The sequence below is a fragment of the Corvus cornix genome, chromosome 1A (genome assembly GCF_000738735.6).
Source record: "Corvus cornix cornix isolate S_Up_H32 chromosome 1A, ASM73873v5, whole genome shotgun sequence".
Taxonomy (NCBI): Eukaryota; Metazoa; Chordata; class Aves; order Passeriformes; family Corvidae; genus Corvus; species Corvus cornix.
The window spans coordinates 60,154,654-60,172,306 of NC_047057.1; the positions used below are offsets into that span (position 1 = coordinate 60,154,654).

The 17,653-nt window shown below is 40.4% G+C and overlaps 1 protein-coding gene across 4 annotated transcripts in view; it reads right to left on the reverse strand.

The window, feature by feature from the left end:
- The window catches only part of ITPR2 (inositol 1,4,5-trisphosphate receptor type 2), a 245,697-nt gene that overhangs the window by 73,630 nt on the left and 154,414 nt on the right, over positions 1-17,653 (reverse strand). For all 4 annotated transcript variants that reach the window (XM_039570501.1, XM_039570499.1, XM_039570500.1 and 1 more), the window contains 5 exons: positions 5,030-5,138; positions 3,296-3,483; positions 2,027-2,210; positions 1,177-1,433; positions 57-257 (listed from right to left, as the gene is read on the reverse strand). In XM_039570501.1, the coding sequence (XP_039426435.1) occupies positions 57-257; positions 1,177-1,433; positions 2,027-2,210; positions 3,296-3,483; positions 5,030-5,138 (939 nt within the window). The remainder of the gene's footprint in view (positions 1-56; positions 258-1,176; positions 1,434-2,026; positions 2,211-3,295; positions 3,484-5,029; positions 5,139-17,653) is intronic.

The following is a 17,653-nucleotide window of genomic DNA, read 5'->3' on the forward strand; positions in this document are numbered from 1 at the left end:
CCCAGACACCAACATTCAGATATAGCCTTCTGCATCCAGAAGTTCTTGAGCCCTACCTGGTTTTCATGGCACGGGCCCTGGCAATATTCCGTCAAGCTTTCCAGCGTCTGGTTGACGAGAGCCACATTCCTCTCATTGATGTAAAGCCCCAGTAAGCCCAGCCCACCTGTGGTGCTCCCACAGATGCAGTCCAAAAACTGAAGGGTCTCACAAACGAGGTTGTAATTTGTTTTATTGTTTTGGTGCCTTAAAAAATTCTGGTGGATGAAGGAAAGGAACACGAAAAAAAAGAAAAAAAAGAAAAGGAAGAGAGTCAAGGCAAACAAAGTCCTTTTTCATGAAAACATTGACAGATACAATTTATGACCATATGACCAGTGTGTCTCAGGTACTGAAGTACGCTGCACTACTATAGAAAATATATCAGGCCTTTATGCAGCAGCTGAGAACTCTTGTCTGATTAAATCATAGAGCAAGGAGGGCTTAGGAAAGTCAACTTGGCAAACATCTGCACTGGCCTTAAATGTCTTTTATATGTCCTGCATACCTGCTCCCATCCACCCATTACAGCCCTTCTCTTGGAAGCTGTTGCCCCACAGCTGAGTGGGTCTGGTGGTCTGGTGGCACATTATGGCTGGTCCTTGGCAGAACAGGAGCTCAGCTCAAACCACCCCAACCACCGCTGGAAGGGAGGCTCCTGGCCACGGCACTGAGGCTTGTTTGCAGAAAATATATTTTGCAGAGGTTGCTATGGGGACAGTAATTCCTACCAAAAGAGCTGATAGCAGGGACACATGTAGCACCTTAAAGCGTTCAACTGTAATACTTTGGGGAAAGGGCAGTACCCAGAAACTTCCTGGGCTCTTCAAATCTGTGGTAAGTGTTCCACCAGTTGTGCACAGGAACATTACTAACAGGGACATTTAGACCCTTCTCAGTTCCATGTGGCTGTGCTGAGATCCCCAAGCAATTCTGAGGATATAAACACGTGCCCCTCCGTCACAGCACCCAAATGGTTCTTTAAAAGGGTTTTTTTTTCCCTTGGACCAAAAAACCCAACATTTCAGACACTCCTATTCTGTAACAGGAACCAGGCACAGGCATGTTTTTCTCCCCTTATGAAGGTGCAGCCCCTCTAATTACACCCCTATAAAAGCTCAGCTCAAAACACTTTACCTGGAGCTCTCGGTTGTGGTTCTCACAGAGCAGCTGAAGAAATCTCAATATTGGTTGCATGATTGCAATGGCAGGGCTCATGACTGCTTCTTCTGCAGACTTCTCTTCTGCATTTGCAGCATCTGTTCCCGAGCCCATCAGATCTATTTCTGGGTCCATTTCTCTTCTGTACACAGAGTAAGCCTTGGAGGTTGCAGAAGATGCTTCTGTTAATTGTCCTTTCATTCCCTCTTTCAGATGCAGGGTTGAATCCTTAACTGCAAAGAAGATAATTTTCCTTCATTTTTGAAAGTCTTTCTCCCCATTTGATTAAACAATAAGAAAACAATAATAATGAATGCAACTTTTTCTTTGTTGGTGCCTAACTTTTCAAAGACCTCTAGGCAACTCACAAAGAATATCAAAGCAACATTCATGCAGGGATAACACGTTCCAAATAAACCACAAACCAGAGTGAAACAGAACATTAACACAAAAAGCCCTACTATTTCTCTCCCATATACAATAAATGATGAGAACAATGGGAAGACCACAGGGTGGGAAATCAGTTCCTGCGCTTGCTCTTGTGAAATATCCCCACTAGCAGCAGCCTCTGCTTCTGCTCCTCTAAAAATATGGTCCTATATTTTTCATTGATGCAAACTGGCAGAGCTTCACTGATTTCATTAAAGCTAATTCCTTGTAGCTGACCTGAGATGGACTACAATTAACAGAAAATCAGGCAAAGGATGCAAACTGGCAATGATTAGTATTAAAGTTTATTGATCAGCTTAACAGAGCATCAGTGGTGCAGTACATGCAGTGTCAATGCAATGCCCTGCTCCCCTCTTTCACAGGGGTGCCTCCTTACCTCTCTTTTTGGGAACAGATATGGTGAGGTCACTGTCATCCTCTTTCTTTTTGCTCCCCAAATCGATAGTGTTCACTGTCACTGTGGATCGGATCTCCTGCTGAGCAGCTTTCATGTGATCATACAGCACTTTAAAGAACCTTTCTGACTTTTTCTGCTCCTTTAGTTGCTGGTAAGTTGAATACTGCAAAAAAAAAAAAAAAACTCTTTAGATATCAATCTTCTAAGGAAGAAGAAATACAAAAATACACTATTTCTTTTGTGAAACAAATAATGAATAATTACTTCACTTGCACAGAACAAATGCTGGCCACTGCCTGACCAGTTCTTTCACAAAGTGATATACAAGGCTGGTAACAAAGATTGATGACAATATTTTAAAATTTGGGTAAAATGGTGAACAGTGCTATTTGCAGTCTTTTAAATGTCACAATATTGTACTTGAAGTTAAATTACTTTGTGACACTCTCCATTTCTCCAGGCTTCATAATCCATCTACAAATAACAGTGAAAAGTAACTTATTATGTAACAACAAGAGGAAGCATGGAACATCTAATACGTAATATTATAGCTTGGATTATATTCCTTTTTTTTGTGCTACAGACAGAGTTTAATATTAAATAATATTTTAGGTTATTAATTCCAGTTCCTTAGTATAATTGTCAAGGAGGCTGAGTACCATTTGCAACAGTTTACAAAAAATCCCAATTCTCCCAGCCTTCCCTCATCATATCAATTCTCTCTCTTCCCTCAATCATCTTGCATGATTGAATGTTTGGCTAAATCTGGGTGAGAGGGATATAATTCACAAAAAAACCTAGAATCCATAGCTTAAAGCAGATATTTTCTGTGGACTGGGATACTGGTTTTCCTAAATGACCTTTTTTTTTTCTCTTTGGAGATTTTGATGAATGTCTCTAAAGGTTTCCAGAAAATAATTTGTCATTATAAAGTTAGAAGTATTATAATTTTTAATTTTAACAAGAGTGACATCAAATAACTGGGGATAATGCTCACATGGCAATGACCAGATTAAAAGCAGCACAGTGCTAAACAGAAAGGGACAGCTCAAAAACATTTTCTTCTGCTGAAGATCCTCCACTATGAGATACTGCATAGCAGTAGGGCATATTTACATTTGTATTACAGTGGTACATATTCTAGTGACAAACTTTTCACAGGACTCACAGCAAAAAGGTTCTCTTTATTTGTCTCCAGACCACATGCATCTGAGAATCAATATGTGAATAAGCACATTAAATAAGTACCTGTGTTTGCGTATTTCCACCTTCTAGCAGTGCAATACCAAGCAGAATGCCTTCTGAGAAAATCCTGTCATTTCTGGTGTTCACTATCACATCTATGACCAGTTCTGAGGCACCTTCTTTGTCCAGGAGGCACTGGATATCAAACATGGTCACCCCAGACTTATCCGCATCTTGTCCTGAAAATCCACCTGCAAATGAGACAAATACACAAATACCATTCAAGTCTGCTTCACACACATATATGAAAACAAACCTATCAGTAGTGATAAAGCACACAATAGCATCATAATAAATTTAATTTTGAAATTCTGTCAGGCAAAATTCCCTTTGATAAAAACAAGAGTTTTGTATGAAACTGCAATGTTGGGTTCAAAGAATAAGAAATAAAACAAATCCCCAAGCCATTGTTCTGTCATGATATTCAGACAATAAATAAGTTGGAAATGACACTGATTTGTTCACTGAACCCTTTCTTAATTCCACTGCTGCATACACTAAACTGTGAGTAGAGTCAGTGCTCTGAAACCACTTTTAAATCTGCTCTTCTATACAAAAAATTGTGTCCTGGTAAATCCACCCTGCCCTTCCAGCCAAATGCTTTTGCCAGCTCCTAGGTCATCATCATCGTCATCATCATCATTACATTCTTTAACAACACAGACTTGAGTTAATCCCAATTAAAGGTGGGGGTTGAAGAAATTTTGCTAAATTGTATTAGCTCATTAAATCAACCACCTTTTATTATCACAGATGATCATCTTTCCTGCTATACTTACTTCTCTAAAGATGTAACTGCGCCTACTTCATTAGTAAAAATACAGTACTGCTTTAATCAGCCAGTACTACTTTGATTAAACTGATTAAAATGCTTCAGACTTTGTGATGAAGCCATACACACACAACTTTTAGAGACAACTAAAAAACAGTAAAATTTCAGTCTCTTGTTTATTAGGGAGAGAAATTTGGCGTATAGGATATTAAGACTGTAAAGATTTCCAGTGTCTACATCGACATAGCTAAGGAGGAACAGCTGGGTAACATCTGAAAAAGCTGACAAATCTGGGCATGCCTTCAGTGTGCACTGAAAATGCAAAATGCAGTATGCAGTTTTGACCTGGCTCTATACAGCTCCTGCCTCATTTCCTATGACATCCCTTATTATGGGTTTTCCTAGAAACCACCCTGAAGTAACTTCCTGTGGCTTCTACAGCAGAATGATACAAAGAATTATAATGGACCTACAGAGATCATCTGCTGAAACTTCCTGCCCACAGGAAGATAGGACAGGTTCATCAGAGTCTTGTCCAGCAAAGTTGTAACAAGAACTGACACATCCTACAACCTCTCAGGAAAATCTGTTCTGTTGTCTAACCAGTAGTTTTGTGACAAGTTTTCCTTAGATCTTTTCTTTTCCATGTATCAACAAAGGATCTGGAACATCAAAAAATTTTTTAGTCTCCAGAAACAACATCATCTCTCTTCAAAAGTTTAGTGCTTTGCTGATTTTCTGGATGAGGATTTCCTGGTACCTACTTTGGTACATCCAAACGCACAATCTGAGACAAGTGTGTGCAACTTAAAAATAGGAAGAGTCTGACACTACCTCTCTTCTAAGTGGTTACAGAACATGTTTGATTTATTTACCAACTGAATGCCTGGAGCATGTCCAATGTGCCTATTAGAAAAAATGGTGCTGCTAATTTTGCTCTCTTGAAATGATGTGTGTTGATTTACCTCCCACTTGTGCAGTTTTGCTGTAGCTGGCAGACAGGGGGCCATTCATACCACTTCCATATTCCCCTTTAAAGTACCGATACAGGAGGATTTTCCTTAAAGTGTTGCCCTTTAAGAGAAAGATAAAAACAGGAGAAATGAGAGTTGTGGCCAATTTCCTTTGTTTGAAAAGCAAGCTGTTTAACACAGATACATAATTTAGTAGGTCTTTCCATTATAATTAGTAAACACACAAATAGGAAGGTTGTCCAGAAAACAAATATCTAATCTTATCTAACAAATCCCAGGGGAAAAATTCTAAAATAGCATTGTATAAACTTTTTTTGAAGTTTGTTTTAAACTTATTGATTATAAATAAAACACCTCCACCTCAGTAATTCTGACTGGCTATCTGTGAGATGTGTATATTGAAACAAGCTCCACAAATAGCCAGTGCTCTGCAGTCAGTATGTCTGTGCCCTACCCTGCCATGGCAGCACTTTCTTCCTATTTTCTGCAGCTGAGTAGTACCACTCCCTTTTCTCTGATCTCAGATAATCCAGCTGATCATCTGAAAGAAGCCACATCACATAAAATATTAAAACAGAGATATGACATTTGATAGAACAGCCTAAAAAGCATTCTCTGTATCTCCTTGTTCCTTCACTTCCAAAACCACAACCAGTCAAAATTTGCATGCAACTCTCTGAAGAGCTTCCCTTTCATTTCACTTGTGTTCTGCAACTCAAGACATGCTGGATTGAGAGTCGGGGGTACCAATTACCTGGCATTTTTAGTTTGCCTTCAGTCTCCACAGAACACCTGCAGTCAACACGCAGCTTTACAGAGGCAGGAGGTGACACAACAGCTGTAGGCGTATGTGTAACCTCAGATTTCGTAAAGAGGAACAAGTAAGATCTCCAGTGCTCAACACAGAAGGGGAAAATTGGTCATTTTAAGAGTCTGGCAGTAAAACTGAACAATTCTTTCCTTGCTTTTACTAAACTGCTGGTTTTAATGAAAAAAATTCTAAAAAACGTGCACTAGAAGCATTCTCAGCATTCAGCAGTTCACCAGTGCCTGCGCATTAGTGCAGCAGTCAACTTTTCAATCAAAACATCTCTGTGGCCACCACAGACAGCAGGCAGTGGGGAAGCAAGTTCCAAGCACTCTAACACTCCCACTTCTCTGTTAACTTGGCAGTATTTCCAGTGGCAACCACACACCACAGCAGGGCTTCACTGCTTCATGGGCCTTGAAGACAATGGCCTTGTCCACCTGAAACAAGTGCCAAAATGCAGGATTTTGTGTGTTGCCTGACAACACCAACCAACCATTCTTTCCTAGTTCTCACATTTTGGTGTTTTCATTTGATAATAGTCTGTACAGAATTGCCTCAAACAGCCAAGGAAAGTACTAGGTCTACAGTAAAATAGCAAAAGCTATAAATACAATGGCTGCATGTGGATACAAATCTTGCTGCTAGCAAGAATTTTTCTTGCTTCTTTCCAGTCCCATGAGATATTTTTCTCTCTCATGGAAGATATTTGTAGAGTTCTATAAACTACGAACACCTGCAACCTTGCAGAGCTTTGTTTGTAGTAAAGTAGAAAAATATTTTGACAATGGATGTTTTAGGATTTTAGCCAATCACCCCAAGGGGTGGCTGACCCTTTGACCAATTAGACTGTGAAGAAAAAATTTTATAAAAGAGCTGTAAAATAATTAAATAAATGAATCTTGCTGCACAATTCCTGCCTGCTGGATCTCTCTTCTCCTCCCTACCACTGTGGGATACCGCGACAGCTGCAAAAAAAATAAGAAGCATCACCTACAGGGAATTTATTGGGTGGATTTTCCAGGTGAGCTTAATCCAGTGCGCTCTGCACTACAGAGGAAGGCAAAGAATAGGAAGTCTCTGAGGAACTCACACAGAGACAGACTCCTTCCCAGCCTGGTTGTGATGGGGTTTAACCCAGAGTGCATGGACAGGGTACAGTAACCAAGCTCATAAGCAATTTTAAGATGGGTAAGAGTATCAGCTCTTGCTGCTCAACATCCTGTCTCTAGCTGGGACCAAAACCCAGTGTCTCACAGCAAAGTGAACCTCATTTTCCTCATCTCCTGAAGAAGAACAACATATTATTGACGGGAAAAGAGTTCCCACCAGAACTGATAAACATGGACTGAGAAGAAGGCTGAAGTCCCTTTTCAAGCTTTCTCAGGCATGTATATATAAAAGAATCATAACACTGTGTCACACAAATGGGATCACAGAGCAGAAACCCTTCCTAATTCCCAACTAGGACCCAATCCAGAATCGGCACTGCCTTGAGACACGATCTTTTCATCAGAAAGGCTGGCATTTGCAATAGCACTTGGCTAACCACTCAGTTTGAGTCAACCTCCTCAACCAGCAACCTATGCAGTCTGTTGATGACTAATGGTAAATTATATAAACAGTCACAGGGCAGTCACAGGAAGAAACACCAAAAGCCATCTATATATAGTTAAGAATACTACCTGTGGTCACAAGCTTTACTGTTCAACCAAAACAGCCCTTATTTTACCAAGAAGAATGTTTAAAACCATAAAATAGCTTTTGACTAATAAACTGAGTGATTTAGCACTGTGGTCTGATTACCTAGAAGGAAGTATCTGCTAGCACATCTCAGATCTTACTCCTGCCTCGTTACCTTCAAAGACACCAGGGGATATGAAGATGCTTCTCCAATTGGCTACTGAAAGGGGAATTCTGCTCCACCCATATCCAAACTAAGGCATAGATTTTATTTCTTCTTTCATGAAGTCTTAATTATTAGGATTCCTTCTTTCTCTCAACCTCCCATGAATCCAGAAGCAGGTATAGTTCCCAGAAGCCAAAGTGTCAAGACTCAAGGATGCCGTGTTTGAAAAGCAGAGATGTGGTGGAACCTCTGCTTTGCCTGACAGCTGTGTCAGAAACGCACCCCCAGGCTCAACCCACATATTTGCAAACTCGGGATCTTCATCCTCTCTGTGATGACCTCAGGCAGCCATATGACTTCCATGAGTCTTGTGAAATGAGCTGCCACTACAAAGAGCAGAAGAGCCCAGCCACACGAACCGGGGCTGAGAAATGCCCAGAGAAATGCCTGAGGAATGTATCAGAAACACCCGTCACCTCCAGCATGTGACTGTGAGGCACCATCCTAGAAAAAGCTGGAAAGATCCTGCTTCCAGAAAAAGTGCTGATACCACTGGTGTAGGTGTGTGGGAATGCTTTTATGGGAATGCCAACAAACACAGTCAAGAACAGCCCCATCACAGGGACGAGACCGGCTGCTGCCAGGACAAGTGAGACAGCCACGCCATTGATGTCCTTGGAAATGGATTCCTAACTTAGCACAGCCACAAAATTAATAGTGCCCAAAAGCAAATGATCACAGCAGCAGCATGAATAAGCAGTTTGGAGCAGCTACTACTGACACTCATGGCACTAAAGGAAAGGCCAAAAATAAAGCATGCTAGGCAGTGCAGTGCTCTCTGTGTTTCTACACGAGGCAGAAGTCCTGGCCTTCCAAGCTGAATCTCTCCCCTGCTGGCTACAATACACTTTCTTTTATACCTCTTATTAGGGTATGGAAGTGGCATGTAAACATCACTCAGCTGACTGCAACCCTTCCATAATGGCTAGAACATTGTATAGCTTTGGAAAAAACACAATGAAACATAACAGTCTTATTGTTGCTGATGAATACCACTGCATTGTCCCTAACAAAAGCTAGGATAAAGACTGAGGACACAAGAAAGCAACAACTGGATATTGTTGTTGCAGTTTTAAATAGCTAGGGATTGACAGGCAAAAGTTTCCAATAGGGAATAATTATTCCAGTAGGAACATGTAGACACAAACAAATTACGTTTTCTCAGTCCGTATTTCATTATACTTGTTGGTCTTTAAACTTGATTTAAATGCCTTAATACAATGGTTTATTCACTTGCCTTCTCTGAGCCTGCAAAAGGCTGGTTCCACACAAGGATGTGGCAAGAAGCAATGGCTGAGAGAGGTACCCAAGGCTTATCATGGATACCTGCATCAGCACCAGCTCTCCCTATTACACCACCAAAACTTATCTGTCCTGCCTTAAATAACTCTGCACACTTCTTAAAGAATTGGAATTATGACATTATGGAGGCTGAACTAGAGGGTCTGGTGATCCCTTCTGGTTCTCACTCTGTATTAAATTAATGAAGTGGAAATGCTCAGATTATCAGTGATTACCCAGAAAAGGCAGCTGCATCCAACCAGTATTTCTGTGATACAGTGGATGATGATGTGAGCGTATTTCAGCATTAATCCAGGAAGAGGCATGAAAACTAGGTTTATTAAATCTTCATATTTGAATAACGTGCAGCCAAGTATAAAAGAGGAGCTGTTGGGGATCTCTGGTCTACTAATACAGGTTTTCAGAAAGTTTGAAGAGACACAAAATCCCAGAGAACTATGAGACATCTCACATGCAATGATACTTTTCCAAAAGTACTTGGGAGTACTTCTTACACTTTTTAATGCTATCCAGCTCTCTGCCGTGAGTTTGATAAGAGTTCTGGGAAAGGCAAAGGACTGGCTGATTTTGCATTCCATTAACACACAATTAAAGGAAGCTACTTGATACTGATGGCAGTTCTAATAGTGGCGTCATGTTGTAATAATCACCTCAATACAGGTTCGCCAAAACAGACCTTCTGAAACTTCTGAAGATTATCTTTTGCTTTTGCTAATAATGAAAATATCATTCTGGTAAAGTTTGATAAACTGTGCAGTGTGACACAATCCTGCAAGGCAAAATATTTGATTAAGTAAGCCCAGAAGGATAGTTATCAAATGGCTTAACAACTCAGCGACTGACAGAATTCAATGTGCAATTTAAAGCAAGAAATTATAAACAAATGTATGGGCTTCTAATGGGCAAACTCATAAAGTATGTATTGTCTGCCTCATTTGGGGCTTTTCTTAATGAAGTGAAATAATACAGAAAATAATTATTAATTGTGTTTGGAAAGAACACACAAGAAAAGGGGGGATGAGGTCAATTCACCGCTAACAATTTAGGCATCATTTATTAAACTGACTAGAAGCAAACAATATGAGTGTCATTATGCCCAAACCTCTGTATGTCTTAATAACAATAAAATACAGAACACACAAAAAAAATTGAGGATTCTGTTCTAGGAGGTCATGACTTCAGGGAAGAATGAAAGGCCTAGGAGAAAAATCAGTACAATGACAACTCTCCAAATCCCACAATTCTGCAAAGGGTAACAAGAGCTGTTATGTGGGATTTGTGAGACTCTCTTACTTATTCACATGCTGGGGCACGTTACTGTAGCAATACCACATCACAAGTTGGTGTCCACAGTTCAAGAAGAATGCTGACAAATTGGATCAGGTTTGGAGAAGCTCCATGAGAGTGATTACAGAATAAAACAAGCCTTTTCATCAGAAATTCAAGGCTTTCAATCTACTGAATTTATCAGTCTAAGCATGAACTCTGTTTCTCACTATCTACATAAGAAATCTGATATAATGGATGACTTCAGTCTAAAGATAAAAGGTGCAAGACATGCTGGTGAGAAGCTGAAAACGGAGAAATTCAGCTAGAAAAGAGGTAGAGGCAGCTGGGTTATTCAGTTTGTGGGTTATGAATTTTATTTTTATTTTATATAACAGTAGTGGCATTTAGCTATTGGAACAGCTTAAGAAGAGGTGTGATAGTCTGTACTGCTGGCAGTTACTAAACCACGACTAGGTGGCTTCTCAGACAGAAACTATTTGAAGATCTTGTGGTCTACATTAGGAGAACAAGCTGGGTGACAAAAATATGTCATCTCACATAATCTATTAAGACATCGTGCCACCTTTTCCTGTAGTAAATATAGATGAGGTTAGAAGCCTGGCTTTCTATGAAGGCTGTTTAAAAGACACCTACTTCTACATGTTTCTTGTCATTATTTATAAATGAAATTTCTATTCTGCTTGGTCTGAGTGCCTGCTTCAGGATGACCTTTTTGGCTTTTGTTTTTTTTTGTTGTTGTTGTTGCTTTTCACCCATTTTGTTCCCTTATTTCTCTTGGAGACAAAATATGGTGGGAGAAGGAGTTTTGTGCAAGTGGCTTCTGTGAAGATACTACGCGTGGTTTTATAACCCTTTAAATTATCATTCAACCTGCTCTTGAAATGCAAGATGACACAGAAATCTCCCCATCTCCAACAGGGATCAGCTGAGGCCACGGCTACCACACGCACGGTGTTGCACAAGCACAGGCTTGGAAGACAGCCCTGGAGTCTTGACTCCTATTATGTCCACAAAGTGGAAAATTTCTGTTTTCATGATGCCAGCAACTTCCAGGGGGCTCACGAATTGGGGGAAGTTGTTTGTTTTGGGGAGTTGTTTGTTTGCTTTTACACAGAGTGAGCTTTTTCTTGGTTTTGATCTTTTTGCAACAAGATGTTTTCATAGCCAACTGATAGTTGAAAGTGATATATTTTCACCAATAAAATATGACACCCAACAGCAGAGTTATTTGCACACTAGGGAGTTTATGCACCCCAGGGAAAAAAGCACTTTTAAATATGAAGTTGGGTCCAGCTGCTGTCCAGTTCTGCTTCCACTAAAATCAACAGGAGATTTGCCAGCAACTTAAGTAGGAGAAGGAGCAGACACACACTTTGCCAGGCAAAAGCGTTTTATCCAAGTCTAAAAAGAAAAAAACAACCCAAAATATGCACCAGACTTCATGACACAGTTCTCTTAGGAGAGCAGAGCTGGCCACCCACACCTCTCAGCTGTCTCTCATTAGGCAGAGACACCCCACATTTAAAATGTGCCATTGTTCAATCCTACACAAAACTGGGAGGAATCCCACTTGTCTCAATACAAATTGCCTACATCACAAATACTAACCAATAAACTTGAGACTGTAACTAATGCAGAGATGCATTAACAGATTCAGATAAATAAAACCAAGCATGACCTTCTCCAAAACCAAACTATAGTTGTTCTAAGAAGGAGTTCATTTTTTAAGCAGTCTTTTAATTCTTCTTTCCTTTGCAGTTCCAGGTTCCATAGAAAGCTGGAAGCTTAAGGGCCAAACTATTGCAAAACAACTGCTATTGCCAGTCCATTTTCAATATGGATAGGGAAAAGAATACTGGATACACTGCAAAAAAACCCCACAGGTTCTGCCTGATAACTGTCCAATCTTGCACCCTGAAGAAACTCAGGAAAGTGTCATATTAAGAGAAAGATTTTTTTGGCAGTACCACTAAGAAGTGTCTCCACCAGGAATACAGCAGGAGAGAAAAATTGTTTGGGTTAGTGAAAAACCTCAGCATTGGGGCATTCAGACTTGAACTGAGAAGAAAACACTTTGAAAAACACAGTTTGAATTTGTAATTATATATAATTTTTCTACTGGGCCATAAAGTATTAGTAGCTGCTCAATGTCTTTTTTTTTGTTCAAATATCAGATCTCTAGATATGTATATATGCATTTATATAGAGAGAGAGAACAGGTCTTTGCTGTGGGCAAATATTATTGTTTAGATCTGTCACTTGTGCATATAAACTGTGCACTTACAAACCAGGTCATGTTTGCACCTCTGTAATTTCTCCTTTCAGACTTCCTCTGGTACAAGACAAAGCACTGAGACACACAATAACTCAAGTTCTCCAGCACCAAAAGAAAACAATGTATGATTTGATCACGATTATTCAGAAGCATTTATGAGTGCGCCATCAATAACAGACTGTAGGAAAAGACCAGATCTGAGAAGCACAATTTTCAAAGACTGAAATTATCTAACTCTTATGCTGCAGGGGGTAAACTTTCAAAGTGATGCACAGGGAGTAGTGCACACAAATCCTATTATTTGTTAACAGGATTTCTGTGTGGAACTCCTCATGCTCTGCAAGAAAAAAAAATTACCCCTAAGTGCCCTAATGTGAATATTTACCAAAACAGACACTTAATTTCCAGATGCATACTTATGAGCACTACTGTGCTTTGATGTTTTATGAGCACTTTGAAACAGGTAGCAAGGCAAAATAATAGAAGTGGCCAAACACCAATTTCATTACATTATTGTCTTTTGCCATATTGCTATTATGTTGAACTTCAAAGCCAGAGCGTTACAGATACTGATTTACTAGCTAAGGGATGCTCTGCAGATCCAGTGCCTGCCCTGCTTTGGATCAGATACAGCACAATCTTCACCTGTTGGCTCAGGGCTTTAAAACTGGCTCAGAAGGCATTCCTGTATTTCACTTTTTTGCTCATTTTTACCTGCCACCAGTTCCACTGATTTCTCAACTTCTTCCTTGTCTACTAGTAAGGATCACAAAATCAAAGAATGATAGAGGGGTTTGGGGTGGAAGGGATCTTAAAGCCCATCCAGTTCCAACCCCTGCCATGGGCAGGGACACCTTCCATTATCCCAGCTTGCTCAGAGCCCCATCCAGCCTGGCCTTGGACACTGCCAGGGATCCAGGGGCAGCCACAGCTTCTCTGGGCAACCTGTGCCAGGGCCTCCCCACCCTCACAGGGAACCATTTCTTCCTCATATCCAATCTAAACCTGCTCTCTGTCAGTGTGAAGCCATTCCCCTTGTCCTGTCACTCCAGGCCCTTGCCAAGAGTCTCTCTCCATCTTTCCTGTGGGCTCCCTTCATGCACTGCAAGGCCACAGTGAGGTCACCCTAAAGACTGATGATGACACTTCAGAAATTCAGAATCTGTACTTGTATCATTGCTTACCTTTGCAGGAACCCATGCATTTCATAAACCATGTTATCAGAATTATTTTGCAGGTTACAGGCTTCTGGAAATTTTTCTTTTAATTTGACACAAGTCATGGGTAGCACTAACACAATACTAAATGAGTATTTCTCATTGGTTCCCAATGGTTTGTAGTTTTGCTGTGTACATGTCATTAAACTGTGTCACTTTCTCCAACAAATAAAAATGTTCACAGTTAATATGAATTGTTCTGTTAGGAATGGTCTATATGTCTGTATTACTTTTTCTTTTAAAAGTGATATTAAAAGAAACTAATTCTCAGCATTCTTGCAAAATAACCAAGGGGCATATGAATTGTCTCAAAACAATCCCAAGACCATGTCAAAACCAAATATTTTTTCCTCCAGTGCCACTCACCTCTGCCTGAACACCACTATATTCAACAAACAGAACTGCCAGATCCTGTCTTCCCATGATTTAAAGACATGCTTTGGACAACGATCAGCAATCCTGTATCCAGAGCGCCCTGAGAAGCCAGCCTGACAAAATGATCAACACACCTGACGCTTCTGAGAAACGCCTCTTTCATTCTTAGATGGAAACAGACACCAAATTGTTGCTGTTTCCTTGGATTTCAGGCATTAAGAGGGAAAAAAAACAGTCTTCAAATATACTTGTGGCCACTGCAGAGGAAAACAGCTGGTCAAAACATTCCAGCAGCTTCCATCCACGCAGCAAAACAGGAACGGCCCAAGGGAACCAACCTTGAAGCTGTTCAGGCCAGCAGCAGTATTTAAAGTGTTATCAGTGGTGTGTGGAAACATTGTCTTAGCATCCACCTTGCTGCAAAACCAGCACAAATCAGCTCCAGAAAATAATCTGGGTGGGGTTGATAGAGCAGGAGATGTCCCAAGCAGTGACTGCAGTGATGGGCAGATTGTCCCTTCGCTCTGTGCTGCACAGCACGGCAGGGAAAACAAAGCATCCTCCTTTTCTAAGCAGAGGAGAACAACTCCCACCTGGAACAAAACCAGCTCCTGCACTGATTCCACAACATCTACGAAATTAGGTGGCGTTTCAGACGAACAGAAAAGTAGAGCAAAGTTAGACAACGCTACAAGTCTAGCGCTTTATTAGCTATCCATTTTGACAGGGATAATTTGAAAATATTTATAATTCATGTTCCCCGGTTATAAAAAAAAAGAAAAAAAAAAGAAGAAGAAGTAGTAGTAGCAGCTTGAATAAATTTCCAGTAAATCTGATTGGGAATTTTCTATTCATGTCAACTTTCCCAACTGTATAATCCTTTTCATGATAGCTGGCACCTGAAGTTCAGCCCCTAAAGTTTTGTGCTTGTATGAGAATTCCAGTTTATATTAAAAAAAAAGTCCAGAACAGAAACAACCACCCCACCACCACGCTAATTTCTACTCCTCCTGGCCCTGGGAATAATACTTGGAAATGTGAAATCTGTGTGGCCAGAGCCAGAGGGCCAGAAAAAAAAACCAAAAAAAAAAAACCTAAAATATGTGGATGAGATTTTGATTGTTAAGAAACCAAACCAAAGCAGTTTCATCATTTCTAGGAGCCTGACTCATGACTTCGATTGCCAGAGGTGGCAAATATCAAATAAATATTAAGCAACCTCCTCTGGCAGATATGTTGATTTTTGTCAGATCCTTGCTGCTGACTCTCATCAAGGACACAGCTGCTGACACTTGGCTGTCACCACAAGGAGCTACATCTCCTCTTCCTCAAACAGCAAATCCACTCCCAGGTCACTAAGAATTAATGGCAATACAGGATTAGGAGGTAAGGCCACACTAGAAGGAAAAGATCCCTTGATCAAGTATGAGAAATGGATAATCTTGTGGCTGAAACAACATCATTCGAGATCGAAGCTCTTGTTCCTGCCCTGGCAAAGGCTGTGCTGCCAAAGAGAAGAGCTGGGTTCTATGACAACCCTCCCCTGTGCTGAGTTCCTCAGGAGGTTGGAAAAAAGGCCTTTGGTAGGTTTATTCCCCAGGAATCAGGAATCATGTCCTGGTTCAGAGCCTGGGCTAGGCCAGGCTACCTCACCTCCCATTAATGTCATTAATTAGTGAGCAGGCTAAGCACCTCTCCAGGCTCCTTGAGGGATTATCCTGGATTTTACCCACTGATTCACAAACCTGCAGTGACTTGGTGTTGGAGCTGGTCTTTCCTGGCATATCTGACCTTTTTGACAGAGCTTCTCTTCCAATGACAGACAGACATTCTGATTTTTGAAGACAACTTTCACTAGGAAAAACCTCTCTGTTTCCAAAGCAGTTCTCAATCCTCCCTTTTAAATTAGAGCCCAATATTAGCTTTTCACTCTTGGAGTCTAAAATTTCATCAGTTCAAACAAATAAACCCAATAACATCCTTTGAAGACTGCCATGGAAATAACTCTGACTTTGTGCAACACTGCAGCAGAAGGTTCATAAACTATTTCTATTAGCCAAAGTTGCTGCGTGAAACTGTTACGTTTCATAACTGTTGTTAAGAGAGTAACATTTTGTTTTTAATAACTTTCAGAGGTATATTCGCTGTCACACCAAGCTCAATAGCTTCTTGGCTGTCATCTTATTTCAGGAGCAACAACAATTTCTAAATGCTAAATTTCCCAAGATCAGGAAAAAGTAATCTTCTATGTTGAACAGAAAAAAAATAACATTGAAGCCACTCTACAACTGATTGAAAAAATGACCAAAATTTGCTTGAAATTAAATCAGCTGTTCAAAGGTACAGACAAGGGGGAGATGAAGTCACATTTTCATGAGCCTGTCTCAGCTTTTCAAATTCCCACTACTAAAAGGCAGATTCATGTTTATATAAAATTTAATACGCAAGCTGTTCACCCATAATATTAAATTGCCCCTTTATATTTAATATTTGTGAAAATTGCTGAGTTATTTATGTCCCAGATAAGACTGCAGCACATGTGCATTAGCTATTTCATCATACCAGATTTTAGCATATATTTATTATGAAGCTGTTGCTATTATAATGCCTAAATGCCTATTGCTTCCAAGGAGAAATATATCATCACTGGAATGTTCCTACATGCACAGCATGTAGCTACGGAAATACAACATCCTATACTTCTTTCGAGGTGTTAAGTACAGCACAGATTGACTGGGAGCCTGCAGGAAACCTGCTCTGGAAGTCCTGTTACAGTGATTTTTTTTCTCCTGTGTTTCAAGGGTACTGAAATCCCCACTCCTGACATCTCTCTGATAAATGCAATGCAACATCCCAACATTAGGGCTCAACAGCACTATGGAAACCAAGATGAGCTTTACAGTTCCAGTAACTGGGAATTAAACTGCACGGGCATGGCACCAAGTCAGTGCTTTTAATGAACACAAAACAAAACCCACCAACAGTTTTAGGGGCTACAGAACTGACTGCTCAGGCTATTCTGATTACTGGTAAAATTCTCTGTTCTGAATGCAGGAAAAAACCTTGTGAAAACATGGAGTAGGGTGGGAAATAGTATAGGCAAAATTAGTGCTGCAAGTTAGATCAGTGACACAGTTTCATCTAAGTCCTATGTTTTCTACAGGTTGCCATTTCCTAGAAGGCTCAGAGAAGTGCTGGAAGCACACAAAGGTATGGAAAAACTCTGGTACTACAGACTGAGATTTCTCACCTTGGAAAAGAGATGGCAAAAGTACAGCAAAGCTTTAATGGGGTGGAGATGGGGAGATTGGGAATTCCTGTTTCTTCTCCCACCCCCCAAAACTGGCCCCCAACGTTATGTAAAGAGGGTCAGTGAAAAAGTGATAAAGAAGTAATTGTTAGCCCACACATAATTAGATGGCCATGGGAAGTCACCAAG